This window comes from Acanthopagrus latus, chromosome 1, assembly GCF_904848185.1.
Source record: "Acanthopagrus latus isolate v.2019 chromosome 1, fAcaLat1.1, whole genome shotgun sequence".
Lineage (NCBI taxonomy): Eukaryota > Metazoa > Chordata > Actinopteri > Spariformes > Sparidae > Acanthopagrus > Acanthopagrus latus.
The window spans coordinates 29,494,406-29,515,437 of record NC_051039.1 but is presented as its reverse complement, the minus strand read 5'-3'; the positions used below and the strand labels follow the sequence as shown (position 1 = coordinate 29,515,437).

At 41.4% G+C, this 21,032-nt stretch overlaps 1 protein-coding gene across 7 annotated transcripts in view; it reads right to left on the bottom strand.

Moving 5' to 3' along the window:
• Window positions 1-1,308: 1,308 nt before the first annotated feature.
• The window catches only part of LOC119026073 (VPS10 domain-containing receptor SorCS1), a 183,179-nt gene continuing 163,455 nt past the window's right edge, over window positions 1,309-21,032 (bottom strand). The window contains exons 20-28 of one of the 7 annotated variants that reach the window (XM_037110191.1): window positions 20,364-20,497; window positions 18,651-18,777; window positions 14,826-14,938; window positions 12,027-12,161; window positions 8,904-9,003; window positions 8,329-8,434; window positions 7,541-7,698; window positions 7,366-7,413; window positions 1,309-1,795 (exon numbers count right to left, since the gene is read on the bottom strand). In XM_037110191.1, coding sequence (XP_036966086.1) covers window positions 7,376-7,413; window positions 7,541-7,698; window positions 8,329-8,434; window positions 8,904-9,003; window positions 12,027-12,161; window positions 14,826-14,938; window positions 18,651-18,777; window positions 20,364-20,497 — 911 coding nt within the window. In that variant the 3' untranslated portion in view covers window positions 1,309-1,795; window positions 7,366-7,375. Of the gene's footprint in view, window positions 1,796-7,365; window positions 7,414-7,540; window positions 7,699-8,328; window positions 8,435-8,603; window positions 8,704-8,903; window positions 9,004-12,026; window positions 12,162-14,825; window positions 14,939-18,650; window positions 18,778-20,363; window positions 20,498-21,032 lie in introns of those variants that run through there. The other 6 variants (XR_005077035.1, XM_037110176.1, XM_037110185.1 and 3 more) reach the window with 6 other exon arrangements.

The window sequence follows — 21,032 nt, the reverse complement described above, 5'->3', positions numbered from 1 at the left end:
AAATCCCTTTTTCTTCACTCCATTCTCATTTGGATCAAGTTTTCCACTTCCCTTGATATGCTGCAATGGAACCAGAAGCACTTTACTCGCGTTATATTTAAAATGACAACTCCTCCTTACTTGGCATAGTGTGCAGAGGGTCTTCTTTGTTAAGGATGTCAAACGAATCAACACTACACTGAGCCGCCGGTGTGTGGTGCATGCCCATGTCGAACTGTCACTCTTCTAAATTGCCCATGTCAGTCTTGACTAACTGGGTTTCAGGTGTATCTACTGTGGCAATTTGTAGAAAATGTCATCCAAATCCAACAAAACCACTCATCCTCTGCATTTCCAAAGATCTGCAAAGTGAAAAGAGGCTGAGCAAATCTGGCAAAGTTGCCTATGAAGATTTGAAAGGCATCAATCAGGCATTTACATCTGTCAGATTTCACACGCAATGTACCACAGGGCTCAACAGCCCTCTGAGCAAGCTAACTGTCTGTGTAGCCTAGTAGCATGTGCGCTCTAGTTCTCCTGCCTCTGCAGCGCCTTCTAATGAGCTGGGATGAAGACTCGAGAGCGGGTCAGGACAATAGCCTAAATGTGTCACCAACCTTGGCCGGCCTTGAGCTTGACTGGCCACATTAAGTATTCAACAAGTCAACCTCTTGTTATTCTATCCAACAAGAACCCTCTTACAACCCTGAAAAGCACTCTTCCATCTCTCTGTCTCTCTCTTTCATGCAGCCATGCTCTTTGGATTCCCCCACAAAGTAGTTGTATCTCATCCCAACTGCCTCGGTAAATCTGAGCCTTGACAAATTATATTCTGCCTCTAGTAGGGATGTTGGCTGTGACCAGGGTATGACTTTTAACAACTTTGGATTACTTTTCTCTGTGGGGTATTCCTCCTGTTTCCTCCTCTTTAACTCCTTAAAGGTGTGATGTCTGGTGATATTTGGGGGTCGCTTGCGGTCAGAGGGTGCACTGTAACACCTCAGCTATTGAGTGGTCTTAACCTGAAGCACAGAACATTTTTACAAACTGGTATGTATCATTATAGTAGCAGAAGCTTAAGATTAACAGCGAAGGTTAAATTTATCCAGAAAACCAAACCCTGTATTTCTGTTAATAAATAAAAATCAGAAAAAAAAAAAAAAAAAACCAAAAAAACATTTCAGTAGAAAATGCGTATTGTGCCATCAATCAGCTTTCCAAGAGACAATGGGCCAAAAGCTTTGAAGTACCCTATTCATATTTTATAACAGCGTTTCTGTTTAGTATGACATTTGTTATTAAAATACACAAATTTACAACAGACATTCATGATTTACAAAATGAATGTGTAATTTACTTCAATAACATACTTCATAAAAGTATATTCATATGAATAAATAATACTCTACTGCTGTTAGGTTTATAGAACAGCAAAACAATCTCAGAGATGTCAGCGAAACCAAGACAGCGTTGCTCATTTCTTTTTTCCCCCTTCTCTATTTCATGCGAGCACTCCCTCTAAATTATGCATCTGACTTGTATAAATAAATAGAATTCTTAAAATGTTGAATTTATCCGACATAAAGCATGTTAAAAGAAAACTTAAAACCTGTACACAGTTTCTTCTGGTTTGAACAGAGCACAGTATGTGTAAGCAGGGTCCAACATGCACAGGTATAAAGCTCAAAACCATTGTGTCCCAAATGGTAAAAAATATCCATGATACACCTGGAGTGGGAATCCAGTCCAAGAATTTAGACGATGTACGTGGGGAGTTCTGTGGAGAATTTCACATGTACATGAGGTTTTACACATCCTGTGGGGCAAACAAGACAGGGAGAGAGACAAGTGTTAGGATATTCGGTGAAAGTAGTGAATCTAGAAAAATCTAACTGGTTCAATTATAGTTAGCGATACTTTAAAAGGGCCAGTGTGTAGGATGTAGTGGCATCTTCTGGACAATTGCTGATTTGCAACCAACTGAACATCTCCATCCCACCCTCGCCCCTCAGTTCCAACTAAAAGGCAAAATATGCAAAAGGCCCTCTCAAGAGCCACTGTTTGGTTTGTCCATGGCGGACTCTGTGGAAGTCAAGCTCCTGCTATAGATATACAACACTCATTTAAAGGTAATAAAATGATTCTTAGTTTCACTGATTAAAAACACAATTGTAAATTCTATTTTTCCATTCCTGCCAAAAGATTCTCCTAGATCCTACACACTTCACTTTAAAAAAAAAGGTTAATTCATCGCTTTTTTTGTGGAACAAGCAGAAAACACAACATCTGCCATACTGATGAATCACCAGTATGACCCACTTCTGAAAACAATATTTGGCCCTTTAGCCTTAGTTAGATGTAAACAACCATGACTCAAATGCAGACACAAGAAGCAGGCAGATTCACCACAAACACAAGCTTTGGTAAACGCTGATAGGGAGTCCAGACAATCTAAAATCCCAAAGAAGATAAGCAACAAAAAAAGAAAAACAAACAAACAAACAAAAAAAAAAACAGTAAAACAGAAATGGCTAACAACACACACAGACACATAGAGAGCACATGAGGACAGGGGAAAAGACAGGAATGCAGGACAGAGGCAAGATGACATCAGGAGTGACGTGAAGATGAGCACTGACCAGACGCACACAGGCCTAAATAAAAAACAAACTAACAAGGGGATGAGGTGCAGGTGGAGTGAGCTGGAGAAACACAGGTGAGGGAAACACTGGGAGGAGGGAAAGGCTAATGAAGGAGATGCAGTGTAGTTGTGGAGGGAACGCAGACTGGGGAAGAACTCAGGTAACAGGGCTGGGCTAATTGATTCGATTCAAGATGTGGAGGAAAAATAGAATAAGGGTAAAAGGCACCACTGTTCTGACCAGGTCACGGCTAACTTGTCTCATTTGCGTCCTGATGCTGTAAGGTAGCAGTAATGTCTGTTGCAAAGTAATATAAATTCAAATGTTGCTACCATGAGCTGATATTAGGTGCCACAGGCCATTGTTCATATGAGACCAAGTGAGGCTGTCTTGTAATTTTCAGTGTTGGGAAATCAAAGAACCAAAGCTCAAGTTTATTGCAATATCCCATAACCTGATGAAGGCCCTCAGACCCACAGATCTGGCCTATTCATGCATTCACATGCTGTGGTTACCTGGTGTATTAAAGTGGATTACTTACATTACAATAGAATGATGATATTGTAAACCAATTAAATAGCCTTGAGCTTTTTAAAGAAATGAATAGCCCAGGATACGGGGACAGGCCAGCAGACCTTTTCTCTAATAAACTTAAAGTAATGGCAACCGTTTTGAAAATGTACAGTCTGATGCTGTCTGTCAAGTCTTAATGGGTCAAGTAGACATAGAAACTGTAATAATATTACCATTTACCATATTAACACTTTTAATTGAAATAAAATACTGGCTCCAACCAAACTTACTCAAATTAAACTATGAACCAAAACCCAATGTCTGCTAAACGTAATGCTGATGTACGGACTACGGACATTTAGTTGTGAGGTGTGGGAACCAAAAATCTGCTAAATGACATTAAGTTAACACTAGATAGATAGATAGATAGTTAGACACTGATATTTTGTTGGTTTTAAGTCACGGTGTTAAGAAAGGGCGGCTGTTAGTATTGTAGGATTTAATATTGAAAATTCAATTTGATGCAACACCATATTTTTTAACAAAGAAAGTGTCATATAAAGTAGTCGAACATGCTTGCACATATACTGTGTGATAAACATGGTGATAGACAGTAGTACAGTGAAGACGTAGGAGGCTGCGTGACCTCACGAGAGTCATGTGTACGGTGTGCTGATGTGCTGCCTGAACCTCTGACACAGTTATTTAGAGAAAGTGCTTCAATACCGTTATAAAACCAAGCATCTCTCTTTTCATAAAATAAAGCGCTTCACATCTGAGTGTCACGCTCGGGCAACGTTCCTCCTTATTCACAACGTTTGACCAGAAACGGTACATTTTTTTTCCAACTAAATGTCTGACTGTCATGGAGCCTTCAGGGGACTTGCATCTTGCCTTTGCCAACACGGTTGTACTTCTGAGAGAAAGCTGTGTTTGTTAGCTGAAGCAGGAAAGGTTATAACCTTTTAATAGCCCCGCCCACCCGGTCTGTTGTGAGAGCCAACCTACCCCGCCCCCTGAAATATATGCTAGTCAACAACTCATACCCAGCCCCAAACGCAAACAACATGATTGCACCAGACTGATAAACGAGACAGAGGACAAGACCGAGAGCAGCCGCTGTCCGTGTTGCAGAGCGTGCTGCTGGGAGCAGAGGAGATCAGAGCTGTCTCTCTTTGCTCTTTTCCTCTTTGTCACCCACTCTCAGAAGAGAGAGGATCTAAGCTAAAAAAGAAAATGTAAAAAAAAAAAAAAAAAGTAAATTAAAAATTTAAAGAATAAAGTATTTATTCCAGACTTTGGTATTCATTGTTGAATAAAGCAGCAAAAGAGGTCGGAACATTTCAACAAGTTTAAACTTTGAACATGAACTTTTTTTATTCTCTCGCTCACGAATGAACAAAGCATTTGTCAAATTGTAACAGTGAACTGTTACAAAAAAGTTGTCTGATGTGTCGAACTACTCAGTGTTTTAGCTGTACTCTACAAAAAAAAAAAACAATAGAGGCCACAGTCTGAGGATTTAATCTGTTCTGACGTGCTTCCAGTACACGACCAGTGGAACTGACGGTGCAGTCACTGGATGTGCTTGTCACTGGAGTGCACACCAGTGCTCAGACCAGCATGGACGGGAGTGGGTACGCACAAAGGTGATCCTTGACATTCCCGGGTCCCGCGTATTACCGGTCAACCTGCACATCACTATTAACTATGAAAAAAGGGGGGAAATGCCTCACCTGGAATAATGCTAAACAGGAGACTCAGTTCATCTCTGAGGACCTGAGCTGTCACCCAGCACGTGTTGGCATCGCAGCACGTATCGACGTGCCCAAGCTTGATGCCCCTTTTACCTCACTGGAGTCACCCTTCTCCAAAAAATCTAACCAAAGTGAAGTCGGTTATACCCCTTTTTCCTCTGGTCAAAAATCCCACTTAAACCCACTAAAATCAGACTTCCGTGTGCAACGGGAATGTGTGAAGTCGGCATTTACACCTGTCAATTGACTTTGCAGTACACACAGGATTTTATCACCTCAGCTCAGTTTTGATCTAAACGTAAGACATGGATGGGTGAAGGCGCTAAATTCGATGGTGCAAAGTCATTACTCGTTATCAATGCCCAGTGGTGGTGCGTCAATAAGGCTGGAATTTTGGATGTAGTCTATTAAGGATGTGCACAGCGTTGGAGGTGGAGCCCTGTTGATTCCTGTGAAAGTTGCTCAGTGATGTGTTGAAGCCAAAGAAGTTTGACCTCCCGGCTATGAAAATACCTGAATTGCCAACCAAACTGTCTAACTTCCAGTTTAGTGCCTGGCTAACTTCAATGGGGATAAAGTAATTTAATCGTGCGGCTCCTCTAGACTGTCCATATGTCATTGTACTGAATGGTTATAATCGTGACCGTGAATTTAACCACCGTTATACAGACACTTTCACAACGGGTCTATTGTTGTTCTCTCTTCTGTTACAACTGTTTCCGGTACATTAGTGATGTGTCTTTAAAACAAAGAGAGCTACTCGCTTTCAACCATTCAATTCTTTTTCAGCCATCATATTCTATATGCCCCATACATTTACAGTTTCAAATATTCCTTACATAGTGTCCAGAGGACTAACGTGGAATCTGAGGCAAACACTGCGCCAGCGGTCACAGAGTGGGCAGAGATGGCAGGAAATAATAACTTTTCTGAAAAGCAAAACTTCTCTTAAATTTAAATGTTTTATACCAAAAGCAGGGTCTGAGTTCTAGTCAGTTAGAATTTTGTTATCCAAAAAAAAAAAAAATGAAAAGGTTTTGTGAATACACATAAGCAGGGAAAGATTTACACAAAAGAGGTTATTTTAACTAATTTCAAAGCGTCGTCAAAGTTCGATACAGTTCCTTGGATTCTGAGAACAATTTTTTTTCAGACATTTTGGGTTTTCATGAATAAACCCTTATAACAAAAACAACATTAGCAGGTAGAGTTTTTTCAAACTCATGGCATGTCTTTGTCATTTATCCAATAGAAGTTTACCACATCATCCCTGGCCTTCATAACCTCACCTGGCTCCCCATATCAGCGCATATCCACTTCAAACTACTTATCATCACCTACAAAACTATACCTACCTATCTGAGCTGGCACACTCCCACCCACACTCCATTGTCACTTCTAACCTCTGGAGCTCACTCCCAAAAACCCCCCCTCAGACGCCACCCTCAAGAAATCCCTAATATCACACCTCTTCAAGACGGCCTACAACCACTAACAAACCCTGTTGTCATCCGTTTTCTCTGCTTTGTTCTCTTTCTCATCTCATCTCATCTTCTTCAGCTTGTCCATGTGTTCTCTTTGTCATGGACTATTTTATTTTTGTATTGTTTTCTTTGTTTTGTTGTTGTGCTTTGTCTTTGAGCATTCGCTATATAAGTCAATTGTATTATCATCAAAAAAAAAAAAATGTTAGAAAGTCTCATTTCAAAAGTAATTAAAGAAACACAAATAGTGAATATGTACTAAAAACAACAGGTACAGGCATTAATCACTGTCAAATCACATTCGTAGAGTGATAGCAATTGAGCAGAAATTCTCTACTCCTGAAAGAAGAATTGCACAATAAATTAGTTGACAACAGACATTATGTTAGGCCATCGCAGACAACAGTCCTGTCAGAATCTACAGATGGATGACAATTTACAGCAAAAACACAACTGAATGAATGGAGACCATAGATATATGTATATATATAAATATATGTATACATATATAATATATATTAAAACCAACATATCCTGGACTGGAGTGCTTCCATCTTGTGCTGGTGACACCCTATGGATGCTGAGGAGCTGGAGTATTGAGTTCCCGTCATACATCCGCCTGTCTCAATCACAAGTGGGGCTCAGCTGTCAATCATGACGTTTCACCCTATTCAATAGCATCACATAACAAATGAAATATAAACTAAGTTTGGATGGGGCGGGGCTATAACCGGTAACTGCAGCCAGCCACCAAAGAGAGATCATGTTTTGGCTTCATTTTGGATATACAGTCAATGGTGGAGCCACAACATGCAGGGTTTCCTCAGTGGAACTGAAGCCGTAAGCTTGGAAAGGAACGGGACCATAGAAAGATTTTTCTGTCTTTTGTCACCCATCTGTATTCACAGGTGGTTAAAAGGTCGACATTAGGAAGAGATCAGTGTGTTATTGCACTACTGAGAAGCAGCTGGACTCTATTTTGTATCATACATGTCTTTGTTTAGCTCTCGTCCCCCCCTCGACTGGACCATTTCACCTCTGAGAAACAAACAAAGAGCACAGGATGAGTCTCATGAAACCATGCACAATGGAATGAAATACGCAATGAGGAAAAGCAAATTAAAACGCAAGCTGAAGGTAAGAGTCAGTAAGAGTAGATATTCACCGATGGGCCGTGAGTTAAACTCTGTGTCCAGAATCTCCAAAGAATGCACCAAGTCCCGCTGCGAGCTGGACGGGGCCTCTGTTGGATTAGCTGGACTCATCATTTCTTGTTCTTTTTCGTTCTGCATCTGCGCATAGACGTTGAGGCCTGGGATCTTCCTTGAGGAAAGATTTACAGTGAGGCAAAGGGATAAAGACAAAAGCCTACAGAAACAACCAGGGAATTGGGAGTACATTATGTATAACCATCTGCAGCCAGACAACTTCTCTTGTTTACTCGACTTCTTTGTAACTTTTATATGCGATTAAGCACATTTGCATGTAAATGCTAATTCAAGGGCCTAAAAGTAATAAGGTCTGTAAAAGTGAAGTTTTATTCCGTCTCTGCTTGTCTGCACATCTTCACAATCGTTTGTGCCCTTTTCCCTCGAAACTGCACCTTGGCGAGGAGACATAATTTAACATTTCAGAAAGGTCAAATGCCTTCGCTCAAAGGGCTTAATATTGATAGCGGCTGATGGCTGACTGACATTTCTTTTGCAAAGAATGGCCTGACAAAAGAATTTGCACCGGATCCCTACAGATGTGTGAGGGGAAAAGCAAATTCTCCACCAAGGAGCGCTGCCGAGTGCCTGTGAAGACGTTTGACAGGCAGCTATCAACCTCCTCTGTAGCCTCACAGCCAGCTTTTGTTTACAAAGCTGTCAAGACACCGTGACACCTTTCAGCACCTCCCTATCATGCACGGCGAGATGACTATATAGACATGACATTTCATGAACACTTTACCTCTTGAATTTGTAGATGACAAACACAGCTAAACCCACAACCACTACCGATAGCAGCATTAGCATGGCAGAGCCACTGTGGTTTTCGCTTGTGTCCACTAGGGGTGCTGCAGAGACAAGGAGACAAAGAGCCACAGAGTGTCAGCAGGTAACAACTCACACAAGCTGTATTTCCACCCAGCTGAATCATGCACTGAGCACTTAACAGGATTATAGACACCTATGTTAATTATAGATGATCAATATACAATATACAGTAGTATGGACTTCTCTTACTCTTTATCTTATAAGACCTTTTAGGACAGTAGCAGCATCCCCAATAGGAAGAGGCACACAAACTTGTAACGATGCTCACTCTCTGAATGTCTCTGTGTAGCTACATGGTGGGAGCCAATCAGACACAGGGGTGGGGTTATTAGATGAGATGGGGAGCAAAAATAATAAAAGTATACCTGAGTGTCCTGTATCTAGGTGTCCTGATAGTCTACATGCTTTGTGTTCTGTCCCACTAACTGCAGAAGTACAAAGGCCCTCCTGGGCTGCTCGAAACATATTCATGCAGCTGTGTTGGTTTACCTGCTGACAGGTGCGCTGCATACACGGTGACTTGGACCCCTGGCCGCAACGTGAACTGGACAAGGTTTTGATTTAAGGCGCCAAGCAGAACCTCGGAGAGCTGTCGGCACACAGAGGGAGACGTGACTTTGATAACCAATTTATTTTTGTAAAAAAAAAAAAAATTGTTTATACATCGAGAGAGGTCGTCGCCAAGATCATCAGACCTCAGCCTCATCCATCCCAGGTATTCACACCTCATTTGTTACCACTGTTCTGACATTTAAGAGCAAATTTGTTTGTTGTCATGATCAAACTTTCCACAGATTAATTCATTTTTTTTTTTTTTATGTCGGACAGGAAAATAATTGGAAACCAAACACCACTTGCCCTTGACAACACTTCTGAAGGTGTTATGGTTTAAACATCTGCCTAGGCAGTCTGTGAGTGATTGCCAGGGTAGAGGCCCGTCATGAAAAAAAAAAAAAAAAAAAATGTTAGTTTAAATCAAGGTAACAGAGGAGGCTAGGAAGCAGGGATGGGTCCATTAACTCTGCCCTTGCAAATATCATTAAATTGAACATGTATATTTTGAATGTGCCAAAATGCATTAGCGCTTTATCTTTTGTGATGATGCCAAATAAACAAGTGGATGTGAGTAATCTGTCCTCCCTGACACGGATGTTTGAGATGTGCCTCTCTCTCATGTCTTTTGGAAATCACTCTTGCTTATGCTTGTTGCTAAAAACTTAAAGTGAGTGACATTTACTACTGTTAACAACATGCTAACAGGTGAAATAAGGATGAAAAGGCACTCACATCAATCAGGCTGGAGACGTGAAATGTTGCTGTAGCCTCCATGCAGGAGGTAATTACATGTGCAGTTTGTAAAACCGATATATGTCACACTACAGTGGGCAAGTAGTGAATGGAACACAACATGAGAGAAGTAAGCAGGTGAACTGAACCATGTTTAATGGCAATTTCTTGCATCAAACAATGGAATGTTTCTGCAAAACACACAGTAACACGTTGGTTAAAAGGATGGTTGAATATATATCTGGCACAGTTCACTTGATTTGGTCTCTTGTTTTTTTGTGAACTGATTTTTTTTTTCTTACACAGCTCAGATTAAAGCAGGTTTGTTTTTTGGCCACTTGGGGACAGCAGACCAGACCGTAACCACAACGCTGACGTTCATATTTTCATCTTATAAAGTTGATCCGACAAACAGCTGCCTATTTACGCATCCAACAGATGGAGCCGCATTAGCATTCGTTTGGTGTTGTGTTTCTGGAGGCGTGCCAGCTGCTGTCATTCAAACCTTGACATCGACCCGCCCCTCCTTCTGGTTTAGACAAAAAGGAGCATTTCTGGTGTTTCCCCAAGGAGCTTGTTTTCCCTTTTAATAATAATAATAATAATAATAAAAAAACTATGTAATTGACATGTTGACACCATTCTTGACTACAAAAAGAGATGACTAAATATGGTTTCCGTTTAAAAACAACAAAGCATTTTAAAAGACATTTTTGGGGCATGACACGTCTAACTTTAACTTGTGAAACATCTTAAAATAACATTAGTGTCAGACAGACAGAGGAAAAGGAAATCACAGGCATAGAAGAGCTGGAAAAAACGGCCACAGAATAGAATTGACACAACTCTGATTCACCTTCAGCGCTGAACATTATGTGTGAGGACCCGCAACCCAAAGAAACCTTGCTGCCTCACCAACAACCCGGGCTGAGTGTTCCTGTTTATGTAAGAGTCTTTGTCTGTGGGACCGTTCCACTGTGATGCATAATGCATAGGATGCAGCCTCACTCGATCTCTGCTTTCCAAACTGCCACGTAACCTTCTGCGCTGAGAACATCTAACTTTGATATAAATCAGGCAGATTACCCTTACCCCAAGGTAAACTATAGAACGCCACGGTCCAACCTCATTCGCTCTCAATCTGTTTGTCCGCACAGATTCTTCGTTCAGTCGTCGAGGGTTTTTATCCTTATGCACAACCTAAAGTGATATTCCAATACCATGAAAGCACTCTTATTTAATTCTGTTTAATCCCCACTCGTGAAACAAGCATAAATGGGGCTGCAAAGGGAGGGCACGAAGCTAAACAAAATCCTCAATTCTCTCTGTGCAGATCCCATTTGTTCCTCTGCAGAGGCTTCATTTATCTTATCTGCCTCATTTGCCAAATTAATTGTGATATGAATGATGAGTAGCTTCTGTAGGGCTTCATCCCTCCCTTTATATTTCCTAGCAGTTTAAATTTAGGCTATGCTGTGACTAATTTCTTTTTTCACACTGTATACCGGGGTCAGTAAATCTATTATACATCCTAATAGGTAGAGCACGCTCTACACTTTTAAGATGCCAACCTTGAATGAGGATTTATCGCTGACTCGTAGGGGAGAGGATCTTTCCAGGGGATGGAAGTGTGAGTAGGGATGGACGAGCAAAAATCGATTTCCTTCCCGGTTTCCTCCTGGACGCTGCTCGTGGAATTCTTCCCACAGATCCAGATTTTTTTTATCAATCATTATCTATTACATGAGGCTCAAAGCTAATTCGGTCCATCTTGATGCGCTGGTGATTTAGTGAACTGATCAACCATGACAATTTCTTTGTCTGGATATTCAGGCACTTTTGAGAATCCCACCCACTCCACCCACTCCACCCCCTCACCTCGACACCCCACTGGATGTGACTTGAGGGAGTCTGAGAGTCATTCCCCTTGATAACTTGTTAATACTTGTCAGGCTTATTGATGAGTCTATTGCAGAGATTCCTCAGGCGTGTTCTAGAATTAGACTCACGGAAAGACCCGGACATGCTTCAGTGGATCTATACTGGCATCTGCTGGAGGAAGGAGGAACTTAAATTTGAATGTTTTTTGTTTTTTTTGTTTTTTCAGTGAGCAATTACTGGAAAAGCTGCATTTAGAGAGAGGCTGAACTGTGACTCACACAAACAGACAAAAGGAAAGAATGTTTCAAACATTACTGTGGGGTTATGGTTGAAGTAAAGTGAGGATAACAAGGTGCAATCTATCCACCTACACAAACACTGTCACGAGCTATAAAAAGGCATGATTATGTTGCAGACCCAGACAGAGCAGCGGTTGTAGTTTACCTGATCTAAATGAACGGAGCTCTTGTCTGGTTTCCCCTCAGTTAACTGCTTGTCGGGGAGGAGGAAAAACTCTGCTGCGGTGGGTAATCCTGGGAGGACGGTGACCAGAAGCTGATCCTCTCTCACACCTGTGGCCTGGTGGGGAACGACAGGGAAAGAGGGAACACAGGTTTTAATAAAAGAGGTGCGTGCATCCTCGATACTGAACCTGCACATAAGGTGCTTGTAGTATTGAGTATTGAAAACTGGCTATAACATTGGTTAATATATACATATGTATAATAATGGTAAATGTAAAGTTAATAGACTGTTAACTAACAATGTAATGTTTTCTAAACCATTTCAAATGGCATGATTGTATTCATAAGTATCTGTACTAATTCTTCAAACAGATAGTTCCTCATTTGAACAATCTGCCAAATATTAATTAGACTGCTTTTAGGTGCTTTTACAAAATATAAACACAATGTGGTGTGTTATGTGGCCATAATGACTAAGTCGCACAAGAAGCTCACAAGGATATCCACACACATGGGATTAATATTACAGCTAAAGCTGTGTTTCAGTCAGAGGCTGAAATTTCCCAGTCGACATTTACGTAACTGTCAACCTCCAAGTGTTCCAGGTCCTCGACACCAAGTTATCAAAAACTTGCCTACCAAAATGATCTCTATAGCATGTTTAAATATGAGTGAACCATCAGCAGTTCAGTCTCTGTGCATGTGTAAAATAAACAGAGTAGGGAAAATGACACAAGATAATAAGACGCCATTATAGATTCTGTTTTATGCACATTTATATTTGAAAAATGTCGTATTATCCCATTCACTTGCCAAGTGCTCCAAGTTGCTCCTCATGGGTGCTGCCACTGTTGTGTGACATCAGACAACTGTCCCCTCGTGAAGTTGGAATACAGTTCAAGTAGCGTTTCATTGTACTTGGACCAGATCGCTGTTATGGAAAGTCACTGCACACTGATATAGCATAACCTTCGGTTAACTTGCTTGCATGATTGCACAAGGAATCGTGGATCGCCTGTCATCAGCGTTGTGTACGTTTTATTTCTTTTTCCCAGTTGTCTTTGCTAATAATATCTTGGATTTTTGTTGATGAGTATTTTCAGATACCTTTACTTTTTTTTCCAAAATATTTCAAAACTTTCAAAACCATATTATCAAACTATAAGTTGCGACCACCATGCACTGACTCTAAGGGCCCCTTAGGGAATGTGGACCCCCGTATTAAAAACCCAGATTTTACACAGCAAAATATCTCTTAACTGTCTGCCACCTAAAATCAAGACAGGAGAAGCAATGACTGGGTCTAGTAATGCTCTCATTTAAATGGCCTCTGATTGTTGTCAAAGAAAGAGTTTCACTCCTCTGGTACCACACCGACTGCCATATTTTATTGGGATAGCTTTTTTTTGTTTTGTTTTGTTTTTCTTCTATAAAAGATCCCATAACTGATTATCAGTTGGAGATCATTAAGAGACTCTTCATAGCAATGAAGAACAACTATGTCAAATATGTGAGGTCTCTATTAGGGAAATGAGGGACGACGATGATGATGATGATTATTATTATTATTATGCATGCACTAGTACAACATTTAAACCTTCTCTATTCAGATGCTTTATTAGGAGAACCACGTAGATGAATGTTGATGCATATATGGTACCGTTCTTCTTCAGTAATTTACTGAATCTCTTTATTCCTGCAGGAGCCTCTGTTGTCAGCTCTCGCATGGAATCGCTGCATTGAATCTTGGTGAATGTGATTTTTTTAAGCTACCATGTCATATTTCCATCTGAAAGTTTTTTTTATTCATTTTTTTTTCTTTACTGCCTTCCAGGCTGGGGTTGTCATGAAGAAATGATGGCAGTAACAGATAACAAAACAGACATGTTCACTGAAGACTGAGGAGCCGGGTATATTTTTGGCATCAATTTTGATTTTGCCGGATCAAAAAGTGTGAAAATATGATGCAAGGCCCAGATTGCTTTTTTCCTGAGAATCACAGAAGTATTGACATTCTGAAGGTGCTGTAAAAAGAAATCAGGAAGTTAATGAGGCACAACCTGCAGCTGACAATACCGTGTGTGGGTTTGAATCATGTCTTACATTTGACAGGGAGCAAAGCACTGAAGTTCCGGCGTCCCTTCAGGTCCGTGCTGCACACACATTAAGCACATACTGACATTTATTCTTCTGTATGCTTCATCCATAACCTTGTTACTGCACAGCCCTGAACTCGCAGTGTGTGTGTGTGTGTGTGTGTGTGTGTGTGTGTGTGTGTGTGTGTGTGTGTGTGTGTGTGTGTGTGTGTGTGTGTGTGTGTGTGTGTGTGTGTGCAAACCACTGCAATCAGCGTGCTCTTGAACTGCATTTTTGCCCCTCTCCTCCCTCTTGCCTTGTCATTTATCATCATAAGAGTCAGATTCATGTCTCAAAGCCTCGGGGAGGTCACGATGCACTTACAGACCGTCAGAGGTCCTGTCAGGCGAGCACAGTATTTACCAGAGTAAACCAACGGTTTCTGTGAAAGGGCCTGAGAGAGAGAGAGAGAGAGAGGGAGAGAGAGGGAGAGAGAGAGAGAGAGAGAGAGAGAGAGAGAGAGAGAGAGAGAGAGAGAGAGAGAGAGAGGGAGAGAGAGAGAGAGAGAGAGAGAGAGAGAGAGAGAGAGAGAGGGAGAGAGAGAGAGGGAGAGAGAGAGAGAGAGAGGGAGAGAGAGAGAGGGAGAGAGAGAGAGAGAGAGAGAGAGAGAGAGGGAGAGAGAGAGAGAGAGGGAGAGCTTCACCTGGATCAGAGAGTTCCTGATGACTCGGCTCACATCCAGCCTCCATTCGGCAACATCAGGGTTGTGGTCGTCCAGGTTGGATGAAAAGGCAAGCAGATGTGACCGGAAATATTCTGCGAGGAATAAAATAAATGAGATAAGATATTTCTTTTTTTTTTTTTTTTTTACTTTTGATGAATTTTTTTTGGGTGGGGGGGGACTGTAAAGCATCAAAAAATAATCTAATCCAATAATCTAGAAGATTCCTTGCTACATGAATTGTACAAAGTGGTGCTCCTGTCAACACTTCCATCAAGTGTTTTTGAGACTAAAATGGGATGGACTGCAGGAGAATCTGGGGCTTTCATGTTATCCACCAAACCTGACTCCTGGTGTTTATAAGAGTGGCGTGGCTCCTTTGAGAAGAGAGTAGTTTGTGGTGAGTGAGTGGAAAGCATGTAATTAAGTCATCAAAATGAACGTTTTATTTTGACAGCCCCAGTCTATTTCAACCTGTGTCTTGTTTTCATATTTAAGCTCTCTTGCTCATTTTAAATCTCATCAAAGTAATGGCAGAGCAATGGGAAACACAGCAATGTTACAAAAACAAAGGCTTGATGTCCACTATCCGATATGGTGATTAGAAAAGGCAATGTTATGCATTGGGACTGCTGTGGCACAGTGTCTGATCAATCATGACCGACTGGATGAGGGTTACTAACAGTAGTAACACTGAGCTTTATAATAACACCAGCAAATAAACTGTATTTAAATTGGAACAGTCACGTCTGTTTACAACCAGCCTGCTTAATAAATGATATCGATGCCTCTATCGATATAGTGCATCTCTAAATAACAGACAGAGTTAAAAACAAGCAGGTGGCTCTTCAGCTGCGTCGTAAAGATGTCTGGAGGAGCCGCAGATCTTAAGCCCAAAAGGAGTGGGTTTCAAAGTTTAGGAGGAACAACTGCAAAAGAACGGACTCCTTTAGCCTCGAGCCTGGAGTGAGGAACAATTAAACAAACCCTGAGCAGAGCGCCTTAGAGACCTGTGGGTGACACAACGATGCACTGCGTCTCTAAAGGAGAGCTCTAATGGTTGTGAATCATTGTAATTCTTTATTGGACAGGAATTCTGTATGTACAAGTATAGTGTAAAACAGGTCTACTGTAGATGCAGAAGTCCATCTGTAATTTGTGATGGGTGTTTACATCCTGGGATTTAATATGACTGTTTTCTTTCTCTTTTAAAGGTCTTTGGGAAACCGGGTGGATAGTTGAAAACCCATCTGAATATCTGAGCAACTGTGTTTAGTGTTCCCAGATCTCAGCAATTAGGAGGTGCCATTTACTTTCACAGCTTCCCTGATGGTTAATAACAATCATTTAGAAAAAATACATTATTTATGAGGCATTCATAGATAATGTTTACAGTATAACAAACTTTTCTAGATAACAGAAACATATATCAAGGCTGTGATAATGACGAAGCAGCACAAAGCTACCGTGATGTTAGCTCAAACATGACTTTGGCGTTTGGGTTTGGTTTTTCGTTCATGGGTTAGAAGAGAGTTCCACAACAGCTGGCAGATGTGGCAACTACCCGATTCAATAAAGGGGCTCTATGTCACAGTTTGTAATGCCATATGTGAGTGGACTGACCTTCCCTTTCTCTTGGTTTCCTATACAAGCCTGTGGATGATTAGTTTAAGTAGTTTAACGCTGCTGGAATGCAGCTTTCTTGTGAAGGACTCAGGTTGAGTCTTCCATTACAGTCCGTAGGATGTGACTGTATAAGTGTTCTCGAGTGCCTCATCTCAGTGCCTCTCTCTGCTCCACTAACAAAACAGCAATATCATCCGATCTGCTGTATGCTTGAGAGGTTGCTGAGGAAGTGCAGTGCCATATTTGGTGCAATCTGGACCTGCAACCAATTCAATTATAACACTTTTTTTTTTTTTTGCAATAAACAGCGAACACTGCTCTGTGTGTCGGTGGGGGCAGAGCTTCAGCACTCTCTGCCTTCATGGCCCTGCATACTGAAACTGCGCTCGCGTGATCTCATGGGGAGAGAGCAGACGTAAGCAAAATGGGAATTGGTACGATGCAGCAACTTGCTATAATAAAAAAAAAAAAAAACAAAAAAAAAAAACAAAGGCATAAAAGTTCATTTGGACGAGTTGGGAGACGCGGTCAACACAGGTTTTCTGTTCTTCAGTGTGACTGGATTACGTTCAAGGTCGATGATGAGACGCAAAATTTTTCAAGTCAAGCAACAATCAATCACGCAAGCTGAAAATAATGGACTCAAGCATCAATTTCGCAATTTCGCAGTCGCAAAAGCCTATCAGGCATTAATGTCACTGAGGAGGGGATAATAATCACCCAACGTGGCCATTTGTGGACAACCAGACTTGTACGATAACATACCTACTTGCACTGAGACCGGACAAGAAAAGATCTGCCGTGGAGGGAAGTGAGCAAGAAAGTCAGACTACCTGGTAAGTTTTGGAAAAATGTTTGCACAGCACAGATCTGATTGATCTGACCTCCACACAGGGAACAAGCATTGGGCAAGCATGAGCTCAGGCTTTATACACGACGGTTATTATGTTGTTAATTCAACGTCCTTTTGATTCATTTATTGTAGACGGATCGCAGAGAAATCCCTTTGTTTTGAGTTCATTGTCATGATTCGGACTCTTGGTGTGGCTGATTTTGTGTTTTTTGTACTTTTGTGATTTCAGAGGCACTGTGCAGAGGCTGCATGTGGCTTCCCTGATAGCTGAGGCAGCCTACACTGGCAGCTCACATTATCATCAGCTCCGCTAGACACGGCGCGGTGAACTTCAGCGAGCTGCGTCCAGCGCGTTTGCAGTCATTTTTATGGCGTCATGCGAGTAGACATGATTTAAAAGTGAATAACCCCGCGATCAAAATGAGCAATGCAACGTGAATATTTTCTTAGCATTTGGTCTGATCACACCACAACAATGGATCTGTAAATCCCTCACATTACAATATAATCTGTGCTTAACCAGATCGCAAACATTGGAACAGAAAAAATATTTAACTTTGCCATGCTATCTTATAAATAATAATAATATTATCAGAAAACTACCTCTGCTAATTAAATCCATTGCCTAATATATAACCATGGTATTTACGTCAACACAAGTGACTAATATGGCTGTTTAGAAATGAATGGCTCAGCTTACTGCATGCAGTCCACTTTAACAACATTACAGACGCTTACTTTAAGCGTGAATAAGTGGGCCGAATCACTGGAGAAGAAAACAGCATCGGACACGCAACTAACTCTGATCACACTTTAAATGTAGGCAGTGCTGATAAAATATGAATAAAGACTTTGTTACACACAGCCTCACTATACTGCATCTGTCCCTTAAATTGTTTTTGGATCATATTTTAGCGTACTCTAAAAACAGATTATGACCAGCCACTCTGGCTGCTTTGTAACTCTCTGGGGTGGATTGTTAAGGGGCCGATTATGAAAGTGTGGGCCCCAGGCAACGGTTTATTCAAGGTGGAGCATTAATTTTAATGTAACGCTGAAGAGTTAAATGAATAATAATGCCTCATATGTTACATTTTTGAACAGAATATTTTGAACGGGAACAGCACTAGTTTAAAAAAAAAAATCTAATAAAATTGTGATAAAAAGTAAACTTAATGCAAAGTGGCAACTCTTGGGAACAATATTACAAAATTATTAGCTATGAGGGTCATAGCCAAGTTATTCTTAAATAATCATTATACAGTAGACTATTGTGAGACATGTTTTGTGTGTGTTTACAGAGCAGCACAGTCACAGAGTTGGCTCACCGTGGACGGCGATGGTTTTCCTGTCCTGCAGAATGGAATTCCCTACAGACACCTGCACAGTAACTGTACTGATGCCTTCCCGGGGGAACGTGCATGACACACTTCCCTCTAGGGTGATTACTGGCTGCTGAGGGAGAGAGAGAGAGAGAGAGAGAGAGAAAGACATAGAGGAGATAGGGGGAGATGAGGAGAGTCAGAGTCTGGGGCCTCCGGTGAGAGACCCTTATCAACGCCGGTCTCACACTGCTGTTATTTACACTATAGAGGTGTCAGCCTGCTAGTGCACTGTAAAAACACACACGTTCACACACATATGAGCACACTGCGAGAGCTGCAGCATTCTGTGCCTTGCCTCGCACAGTGTCGGGGTCCACAGAGGATTCCCTGTGTGACACCAGCAGCTCCTTCCTGTCATCACTCACGTCTCCATTTGCTCTTCAAAAAGCTATAAGATGCTAATCCCGCCGCGCTGCGATACAAACCGACATAACGGGCTGTCCTCGTGGAGGGCCCCTGATGGAGCCGAACAAACACATTTACTTAGCTGCAATTACGAAGACAGATAATGAGAGGGGCGCTTTGCTCCATACAGGGCTTACAGCATGCAGAGAGATGGAAGTTGACTCGTTTAAGCGACTTGACATCTTAGTCTCTTCTTGCCAAGAAAATAACATCTTACTAAGATTCAACCAACATTTTAGAAGCTGGCCTGGGTGGTTCACCATTTCATGAAACACATGATTGCACACTAGAAAAAAAATATATCTTTTCAATTACGTACATGTCAATTTTCCATATAATTTTACAACACAAGTTAAATATAAAGGGTGACATCTAATGCATTTTTTCCCATCAGGTACCATTACACACCTTTAGCCAGACATATCAATGCTGTGCTGCGTTAGTACTGGAGGATAGATATCAGCAGGATTGGCATAAAGCCCACTGCATAGGTGTTCAATGCTCATATGTTTTTGTAGATTTTGTCCAGGCTGAACATGACCCAGGCAAAGTGTGAGGGAATCAGCCACACATAGCTTACTGCTAGCATCTAAAGATAGTCTAGCAGGTAAATTTGTGTGAAAACTGTTAAAAAACTGTTAGGTGATTACATGCAATTATGTAATAATTTACATTACATTTTATAAATATCCACTGCTTCTGATTAACTGTGACATTTTTCTCAGGAGAGACTTTGCTGACTTTCCTTTAACATATAATTATTCTGTGCTTTAATGTGCACAAAAGAAATTGCACTTTCCTGCATTATATAAAGGGGAATACATTTCAAAGGCAGACATCTCAAGATCTGTGTGCAAAAAAATCAAACTGTCTGCATGGCTTGATGCCACCAGGGATTAGTAGAAAAATGTGTCTTTTCTGACCCTTCAACTGTGGGATCGATCAGCTCTGCAAAGCAGTTTCAGACCTTAGCTGAAGGAATTAAGAGTAAAAATAAAGGATGGATACACTTCACTGACTATTAGTGATTTAGCTGCTTTGAGTTCTATTACATCAGCATGCTCCACAATTTATATTGAACCTGATTAACGAGGCCACGGTTCTTGCAAGCTAGTTGCACAGAAATAGCTTAACAAAATAATGATTCTCACATTTTGGAGCGCAAGAGTCAGCATCCTACTTAATTGCAGTTGGGCAAAGGCATAACAAAGTAAAAGCTCAGAGAGAAGTAAAGTCTTGAGTTCACAGTACCTCGGTGTTGTTTCCAATCCACCATATGTAGGTGACCGTTCCCACTTGGCTGGGCCACAGAACAGCAGTCAGGTTCACTTCCTTATTCCTCACCGCCACAAAGGGAGCTGAGAGATGGATATACTCCAGCTGACCTACTCAGGCACACATATACATCACATGGTGAACTCGATGCACTGCGCGCAATGTGCAAGAAGGGGAGGAAAAAAAACAACGTTATCGTTTCAAATGGAGAAAAAAAGAGTGGCTTTATAAGTGTGGATGAGTTTGTTCAGAATTATCTCCTGCGCTGGGACCGTTGGACGCCATCTGTGTGTTATTTTTCATCCGTGGCACTCCTGAGCCTGCGGTGGCTCTATTTGTTTGGCTGGCACATAGAATTGACAGATTGGTGGGGGCAGCGTCGCTCCCTGATCAATAAGTCAGCTCTGTTACATCTGTCATCCCCTGAATACACCAGGGGTGGTCAGCGCCATTACATGTGAGGCTGCATAGGCTTCCATGGGCTGAGCGTCTGTGAAGCATAAGCTGCAGTGAGTATAAATGTAGTGGGGTTTGTTCCATCTCGCTTGTTTGTTTGGTTATGGGAGGGGAGTGTGTTCTGTGCAGAAATAAAGCACAGAACGTGCTGTTTAGTGTGTGTAAGCTGACAAGGCTCATTTCAACAGA